This window comes from Xenopus laevis, chromosome 7S, assembly GCF_017654675.1.
Source record: "Xenopus laevis strain J_2021 chromosome 7S, Xenopus_laevis_v10.1, whole genome shotgun sequence".
In the NCBI taxonomy this organism is placed as follows: domain Eukaryota; kingdom Metazoa; phylum Chordata; class Amphibia; order Anura; family Pipidae; genus Xenopus; species Xenopus laevis.
Window position 1 is genome coordinate 52,962,006 of NC_054384.1, and position 9,737 is coordinate 52,971,742.

A 9,737-nucleotide genomic window follows, 5' to 3' on the forward strand; every position below is an offset into this window, starting at 1 on the left:
TAAATTAGTAATGACTAATACTCTAAACCTGGCACACCTCAGATCTTTCCCAAATTCCCTATCCAAGCTCCCCCTCTCTTAACTCACATATTCCCGTTCAATCGTGATCCTGATAGCATGACTCCACCCCTTTGCACAACTGTCATACCCCTACCTCAGGCCAGCCAGTAATGCATTAGCCAAAAGGTGGCAACCCTAGAGGTATACATCATTCATTGTACAGCACAGTGGAGCAATAATAGTATGGCCACACCTAACTGTTCAGATGTTTTTATTTTGTAAGTGTGGGGTGGATTACTAGTATTTGTAATTAGCAGAATGGTCAGTTGGCATTTCAAAATTTGCCACAAAGAGCAGAATTTTAGAATATCCCCTTTAGGAAAACTAGTGACTTCCTACTTGTAACTTTAGTTTTATTCAGTAAATACTGATTATGAAAAGCTGTTCACAACCAAGAGAAACCCTTTAACTAGAATAATTACCCATTATACTGTATTACCTTGAGCATTTATTATAGATCTCTGTAATACTCCCTACAAGTCAGACAATATATACAAATTATTATTTCCACACAACACACAAAAAGAACTTAAAAAAACATTTTACTACCCACCTTGACATATTTTCTTGTCGCTATGTAATGTAAAACCGGCTCTACAAGTGCAGGAAAATCCACCAAGGTGATTGTGACAGAAATGATCACAGGATTCTGGGGTTTCCTTACATTCATTAATGTCTGAATGTTTAATAAAAAAGACAATAGAGCATTATTACTATAGAATTGTGACACTTGTGGGCATATTTCAAGTGGTCTAGGGAGTTTTGTTGCAGTAGTTTTCACCATAGAGAGCCGTTATATAGTCAAATGTAAGAAAAATAAAATATGCTAAGAACAAAAAGCACATTATTGCTTGTACAGGTATGGGATCTGTTATCTAGAATGCTTGTGATCTGGAGTTTTCTGAATAAAAGGTCTTCCTATAATTGACTCCAATAAGAATGAATTAGAATAAATTAGTTGGGAATAAGTACAAGGTACTGTTTTATTATTAAAAAGAAAATCATTTTCAAAAATGTAAATTATTTGATGGAGTCTATGGCAGACTGCCTTCCCTTAATATGGAACTTTCTGGATAAGGGGTTTCCTGATAACGGACCCCATAACTGCACATAAATATTTGTTTTAGCAAATCAAGCAGTAGTTTATTCATTTTACATTTACTTTAATGCCATACCTTCTGCAGAATAGAATGCATCAAAACCAGTAAATTCCATCTCATTAGAGTAATCACTTCTGAAGGTGACAGTCATTTTGTTATCTAGAGAGTAAAATACAGAGTCTCCAGGGGCTTTCTCTGTATCAGTGCTCTCTTTACCACAGAAATGTGCCACTTCAGTTCCCTTTGAAGACAGCTGTAAGGAAACAGTATTATGGAAATTGAGTGTCCTGATGGAAGGAATAGTTTCAACACAAAATGTCCCATTTATTTAAAATACAGTTACCTTATAGTGCACTGTCAAAAAGCACAAACAGGATTACCTCTAATTTATTTTAAACAGAATATTCTTAAAATATTAGATATTTTAAAACAAATGATATTAATATTTCTAATCTTCAAATAATATATGTCCACCTCAATTAATGACTTTATGCGTACCACTGTTGTCCGACAACTATGGAGAAGAGTGATAACAACCTGCAGAAAGCAATGATATATAAAATGCAAAGTCTAAGGATCCAAATGTCTCCAAAAATATATCAATCTAATCCATACTTGTGACTTCAAGTCTTCAAGTCTTTAAGTAGTCATGATTATTTCTTATTTTATGTTTTGAATAGATATACACAATGTATATGTACGTCTATATATCTCCTTTACTGTTTTAGATCCAGTACATGGCAACTGTATTATTTAAAAACAATAGACAAGACAGCAGGGGATTGGTTGCTACTTGTATCATGCTGGTGGGGTGGGACCCAGGATAGACCTTCACTCTCAATTTGCCTTGAAAAAGGGCTTTGCAGTTACCTGTGCTGATCACTTTTTTTTAATCTGCAAGGCCTGACTCCCCTTGGGCAATCAGAAGGACAAGACCGTGAAATAAAAAAAAGGGGGGGGCAGAAAGTTCAGCAGGTGCTGCAGCAGTACAAATGATAACTTAGTCAAAGTCTACAGCACAGAAGAATGATGGTGTTTAAGCAATGCTATCTTAATGACTAATGTCCTTCCAGTCACTGACGTACTAAATTTATGAGTGTAAAAGATTTATTCATGTAAAAGGCTCAAGTTCAGGAACATACCTTGATGGTACCAGGTCCCCTGCAAAAAAAAACATTTGGAGGGCCTGGCACAACCAATCCCTCTTCTCCCACCCCCTCACTTGCCTGTTTGTGGCTCACCACTACTTTTTGCCATTGTTAAAGGTAGGAAAGAGGGGTAATATGATACAGTAAACCCAGGGGCCCGAGCATTCTGGATAACAGATCCGATACCTGTTCTGTTAACATTGAGCTTGTACTACTTTTCATGCTTTAGTAAGATAAACACACAGTAATCCTTCACAAGCTCTTAAAATCTTAGTACATGTAGGGACCTATAGGATCTGCTATTCCCTATAGAGTTTATTCCCTACCTTTCTTTGTAGTTCCTTATAGCTTTTGTTATTGGGCACAAGCCCTTATGACATTTAAGTGTAATAGCTACAGCTATAGGACAAAGGATGTAATACCATTTCCTGCCACACTGCTATATAGTGTTGTGCAGGGAGTGGCCTCTTCCTCTTTGGCTCCTGGTGCTATGCTGCTAGGTGATTCCCATTGAGCCTGGGATCATCAAGGCCCCAGTAATGCCATCCACGCCCAAAGGGACCTGTACCTTTGGAGATCTAAGTCGAGACCAGGCAACCCGTGAATGAGGGATAAGTCAGCACAGACTAGTTCTTGTTATAGACTCTCTAGAGAGAGTAAGACAGAGAGCATTACTCAGCAAGAGTTGAGGATTGATAGCAGGGAGTAGCTTCCCACAAGGCTTGTTTGCCTTTAGAGCAGAGAACTCAGTTGATAGGCATCTAGGTTAGCAAAGGACTGCCTGTACCCTACCTGATTGATCCCGATCCCCTCACTGGCAACGTCGGTCAAATGGGAATTGATGTACACTTGACTATTGATTTCTCTGTGAGTGATAATCATCTTGTTGTTCCTGTGTGATCTGCTTGTACATAACCATCCTGCTGTGTTACTGACTACTATCACCTCCACTCATCCGTGAGTAAAACCTGTGGTCATTTGCTTTAGGCATAATAAACAGCCACCTTTTGTTTCACCAAGAACCTCCTGGCGTCCATTCTATCTTTTATAGCACTTAACCTGCCTGTGTTGTGTAGTTCTACTACCTCTTAAAGGGAAAGCTTCCACTTGGCGAAGGCCCTGCCCTGTAGTGTAGGTCACATGTAACCCATGCTCATACCTTAGCTGGACCTCTTTAACTATTTGTGTGCTATACAGCCAAATAGGTGTTACATACACAAGAATATAACATGTTTTGAGAAATAAAATTCACTCTGATCAGTAGGTAAAAAACACTTCTGCGATAGTTTTGTTCTCTTTCTTTAGAATGTAAAAATTGTATGTAATTGTCTTTGTTAACATATAACTTAGTTATAGACAATTTGCCTGTTCTTGGCAACTTTTTGGTTGGTGTTCAATTTTTATAGTTCTTTAAACTAGCGGTTGGTAAGCAATATGTTGCTCATGAGCCACTGGTTGGGGATCACTGATTTACAGTATACTAAGGGGCACATTTACTTAGCTCGAGTGAAAAAAAAAAAACGTTTGACTATTCGACCATTCGAAGTACTGTCTCTTTAAAAAAAACTTCGACCATCTAAAACCTACCGAGCACCAATGTTAGCCTATGGGGAAGGTCCCCATAGGCTTTCCTGGCAATTTGTGAACGAAGGAAAATCGAACGATTTTTCCTTCGATCGAACGAATTGTGGTAAATCCTTCGACTTCAATATTCGAAGTCGAAGGATTTAACTTCGATGCTCGAATATCGAGGGTTAATTAACCCTCGATATTTGACCCATAGTAAATGTGCCCCTAAAAGTTTATTTAAAGGTTGACTACCACTTTAAGTGCCAAAAACTTAATTCCTATGCCCCCCTATTATGATTATTTGGGCCTGTGGTACCAAGATCACCTAATAACTGGATCTTAATTTGATTTGAAATATATTTGTAAGGGTCCAGTGAATACTTAATAATTATTTAAATTAACTGAACAACTTTGACTTAAATTTGAATTTTACCATGATATACAACTCCCAGAAAATTACTTTGCTGGATGTCTGTGAAGGTTCTCATTTATCCAGGTCATGGTATATCAATAGTAATAAGACAAATCAACTGGACTTGTTGTACTTTTTTCTCTTAAAGACATTTCACTCATCCAACTGGCTTTCTCTATTAAGATTGGAGAAAGGCAGTTGGGTGACTAGCAAAACATCTTCAAGAGTAACAATTCCATTCTGAATCGAGAAAGCCAGTTGGATAACGGAAACATCTTCAAAATAAATATAATACAGCAAGTCCAGTCCAGACTTACTCATTACTATAGATATATTTCCTGGATGTAATGTTTACTGATAATACATCTACAGAGAGAATAGAGTCTAAGGTTTTCACTAAACTTAGTGTGGAGAATAAAGGACTCCGTTCTAGGAGCTGTTACCCAAGGCATACCATTAATGCTGTAGGCAATTTTTTAAAGGAACAGTTCAGTGTGAAAATAAAAACAGTGTAAATATGCTGTGCAAAATAAAAAGTGTTTCCAATATAGCTAGTTAGCCAAAAATGTTATGTATAAAGGCTGGAGTGACTGGATGTCTAACATAATAGCCTGAACACTACTTCCTGCTTTGCAGCTCTCTAACTCTGAGCTAGTCAGCTCAGCTCGGGGGGCCACATGGTACATATCTGTTCAGTGAGTTTGCTATTGATCCTCAGCATTCAGCTTAGATTCAAAAGCAACAGATATGACTTATGTGGGGGGGGGGCACCACTTCCCTCATGTCTCTGATTGGTTACTGGCTGGTAACCAGTCAATGTAAACCAGGAAGTAGTGTTCTGGCTATTATGTTAGACAACCAGTCACGCCAGCCTTTATACATTACATTTTTGGCTAACTAACTATATTAGAAACATTTTTTATTTTGCACAACCTATCTATTTACCTAGTTTTTATTTTTACACTGAACAATTCCTTTAAAGGAAAACTATACCCCCAAAATGAACACTTAAGCAACAGATAGTTTACATCATATTAAGTGACATATTAAGGAATCTTACCAAACTGGTCTATATATTTAAGTGAATCTTGCCCTTTTACATCTCTTGCCTTGAACCACCATTTTGTGATGGTCTGTGTGCTGCCTCAGAGATCACCTGACTAGAAATACTACAACTCTAACTGTAACTGGAAGTGTTGAAGCAAAAGACAGAACTCTGTCTGTGACCTAACAAGTATAGTTTGTTGGTGTGTTTGTGTGCACAGTGAATCGTACAATCCCAGGGGGTGGCCCTTTTTTTTTAAAATGGCAATTTTCTATTTACGATTACCCAATGGCACATACTATTAGGAAAGTATATTATTATGAAAATGGTTTATTTACATGAAGCAGGGTTTTACTTATGAGCTGTTTTATGCAATATCTTTTTATAGAGACCTACATTGTTTGGGGGGTATAGTTTTCCTTTAAGCAATTATTCTACAATACAAGCAGATTTCATAATGGTAACACTTCAAGTTAGTGTTTACCTATATAAATAATAAATAATATGGTGAACTATGCCTTTGAGAGAGATCAAGTTAGAAAACAGAATACTTTCTTTAGACAATAAAATAAAAAAATAAGAGGAGTTCTAGTGTAAAAAAATAGGTAAGGATCCCATTAAGAAAAGATGATTATGCAACCTATATATTTAAGAGACACCTTCTTTACAAACTTGGATTCCAAGAGGTTTCAATACTATGTATGATTTAAATCTGTGCATTCCCTTAAATAAATATATTTTGTTTTGTCATGTTCTACAATGCTTTTTTTTCTGCACAGAATGAATTTAAACCCAGTATCACTCTATTCATGTCAGCCTCTGGATAAGGGCAGAACTGCATGAAACGTGTCATGCCCTTGAAAAGTCACTGGGAACTGAATGCTTTTAATGTGAGGTGAATAAAGGACTTTTTAAAAAACATATATGGCTTCTTTGGTCCCTCATGTTGTGAGCCAAATTAGCCCACATTAGAAGGTCGAGTATGGCTAGCTTCATGGTGTGAGCCCGAGAGTGATAGGCAAAGTTCTAAGGTTTTCACTAAACTTAGTGTGGAGAATAAAGGACTCCATTCTAGGAGCTGTTACCCAAGGCATACCATTAATGCTGTAGGCAATTTTTAAAAGGAACAGTTCAGTGTGAAAATAAAAACAGTGTAAATATGCTGTGCAAAATAAAAAGTGTTTCCAATATAGTTAGTTAGCCAAAAATGTTATGTATAAAGGCTGGAGTGACTGGATGTCTAACATAATAGCCTGAACACTACTTCCTGCTTTGCAGCTCTCTAACTCTGAGCTAGTCAGCTCAGCTCGGGGGGGCCACATGGTACATATCTGTTCAGTGAGTTTGCTATTGATCCTCAGCATTCAGCTTAGATTCAAAAGCAACAGATATGACTTATGTGGGGGGGGGCACCACTTCCCTCATGTCTCTGATTGGTTACTGGCTGGTAACCAGTCAATGTAAACCAGAAAGTAGTGTTCTGGCTATTATGTTAGACAACCAGTCACGCCAGCCTTTATACATTACATTTTTGGCTAACTAACTATATTAGAAACATTTTTTATTTTGCACAACCTATCTATTTACCTAGTTTTTATTTTTACACTGAACAATTCCTTTAAAGGAAAACTATACCCCCAAAATGAACACTTAAGCAACAGATAGTTTACATCATATTAAGTGACATATTAAGGAATCTTACCAAACTGGTCTATATATTTAAGTGAATCTTGCCCTTTTACATCTCTTGCCTTGAACCACCATTTTGTGATGGTCTGTGTGCTGCCTCAGAGATCACCTGACTAGAAATACTACAACTCTAACTGTAACTGGAAGTGTTGAAGCAAAAGACAGAACTCTGTCTGTGACCTAACAAGTATAGTTTGTTGGTGTGTTTGTGTGCACAGTGAATCGTACAATCCCAGGGGGTGGCCCTTTTTTTTAAAATGGCAATTTTCTATTTACGATTACCCAATGGCACATACTATTAGGAAAGTATATTATTATGAAAATGGTTTATTTACATGAAACAGGGTTTTATTTATGAGCTGTTTTATGCAATATCTTTTTATAGAGACCTACATTGTTTTGTTTCCTTTAAGCAATTATTCTACAATACAAGCAGATTTCATAATGGTAACACTTCAAGTTAGTGTTTACCTATATAAATAATAAATAATATGGTGAACTATGCCTTTGAGAGAGATCAAGTTAGAAAACAGAATACTTTCTTTAGATAATAAAATAAAAAAATAAGAGGAGTTTTAGTGTAAAAAAATAGGTAAGGATCCCATTAAGAAAAGATGATTATGCAACCTATATATTTAAGAGACACCTTCTTTACAAACTTGGATTCCAAGAGGTTTCAATACTATGTATGATTTAAATCTGTGCATTCCCTTAAATAAATATATTTTGTTTTGTCATGTTCTACAATGCTTTTTTTTCTGCACAGAATGAATTTAAACCCAGTATCACTCTATTCATGTCAGCCTCTGGATAAGGGCAGAACTGCATGAAACGTGTCATGCCCTTGAAAAGTCACTGGGAACTGAATGCTTTTAATGTGAGGTGAATAAAGGACTTTTTAAAAAACATATATGGCTTCTTTGGTCCCTCATGTGGTGAGCCAAATTAGCCCACATTAGAAGGTCGAGTATGGCTAGCTTCATGGTGTGAGCCCCAGAGTGATAGGCAAAGTTCTTGGCTGTATTGAAATTGTTTTGTTCAGGAGCATGGTTCATTTATGTGACACCTACTCCCCAACCAAACAATTTTAACAGATATTTTGCTCTGAAGAATACCTTGAAAGGATATTGATACATCTCCTTGGTGTGTGCATTTTTATAGTTATAGCAGGTCCCCCAAAGCCAATTAATTTTTAATTTCCTCTGCTCCATTGTGCATAGGAAAAATGGTGTCCATTGGAACCCTAAGATTTTGCATATCTATCCTTCAAACCAAGTGGACATAATGCATACCTATAGAAACCAACACGTAAATGTATTATGCACTAGTCTGCTGCACACAGAAATAAACACATCACAAATCATATACCCCACCCAACCATACCCAGGTTGCAGAGATCAGATGCATAAACACAACACATCTAGTCTGTCCATTAAATGATTATTATTGTTTTATTCTCCTTGAAACTGCTTTATACCTCCCCATATATGAATAACACAGGGTGGTGAGAATGGTAATTAAAATCACACATACATTGAGGTTTATCTTGGATTTTATCATTTAAAATAATTTAGCATAACTGAGCATCATAAACAGTACCATACCTTAAGGTAGTCATATTCACATAAATATGATAGCTCCAGGTTAAAGTATGTAAAGTAGATTTTGATACGATATCCTTCAGGGACTTTTATATTCCAGTTCATGGTGAGATCATTGGAATAGGGTTTTGGGAACCCAGGAGAACTTATTCTACCAAAGAGTGCAGTTAGTTCAGTTGAAGTGCCATCACAGGGGAATGCAACAGCCCAAATCAACAGAGAAGCCAAAAGTCTGCAAGATTTTAACAGTAATTAAAAAGGTTAAATTGTAGCAGCTATATCCTGAGCAAAATGATATGTAACCCCTCTGCACTAATTTATGGCATTTGTTTTTATATGGTGCCATTCCTAAACTGTGTTGGAAATATAATCAGTGTAGTCGTGCATGTCTAAATATATTTTTCTATTTGTGTTTTAAGTTTTCCTATCAAGTTTTGCTTGTCTTTCTTGAGGTGTTGCTTTGTTAAAACTTGCTTACTTTGCTTGACATTGCCTTTAGGTGTTGACAGAATCCATAATGTTTTGAATTTTGATTTGGCTGAATAATCTTTCACAATTGGCCAAATAAACTGCATACTAAGCCTAACAAGTCTCATCTGAGAACAAAAATTGTCACTATAAACACAAAAGATTTAGCCAAAACCTATAAAATGTCTGTGAATCTAATTCTGGAGTTTTCCTAATTGTTTTGAGACACCATCCTATTTTTCAAAATATCTGAGAAATAGTTTTCTCTCACCTGAATTCAGTCATCGTCATCTGTCCTCCTGTGTCTTGCTCTTACTTTTGCAGCTCAGTGATATTTTTTTTTTGTTTTTGGTTTCGGGAAACCTTTGGTCAGTGTTGCTCAACCTGTGGCCAGTGACCCCACTAAACATATTATGTGAGGTGTAAATTTGTTTGCATTCCTGTAAGAATCAATGTTTTTTTCTTCCGGTAATGAATAGCAGTTGCAACAGGAGGTGGCAAATAAAAGGTTACACCAGTTTGTATGTAAAATAAATCTTCAGTTGCATGCATCTCTTTATAAATGCATTTCTATATATCACAAACCCGATCAACATTTTTTATACTATGTCAATAAAAATGTATATTTTGTTCAAATATTGCTTT

General features: G+C 36.4%; 1 protein-coding gene across 2 annotated transcripts in view; it reads right to left on the reverse strand.

The window, feature by feature from the left end:
- masp2.S (MBL associated serine protease 2 S homeolog) overlaps positions 1-9,449 on the reverse strand; it is a 38,208-nt gene extending 28,759 nt beyond the window's left edge. Inside the window, exons 1-4 of one of the 2 annotated variants that reach the window (XM_018226781.2) lie at positions 9,364-9,449; positions 8,628-8,856; positions 1,236-1,413; positions 614-736 (exon numbers count right to left, since the gene is read on the reverse strand). In XM_018226781.2, the coding sequence (XP_018082270.1) occupies positions 614-736; positions 1,236-1,413; positions 8,628-8,856; positions 9,364-9,383 (550 nt within the window). In that variant the 5' untranslated portion in view covers positions 9,384-9,449. 2 annotated transcript variants of the gene reach the window in all.
- Between the last annotated feature and the right edge of the window lie 288 nt (positions 9,450-9,737).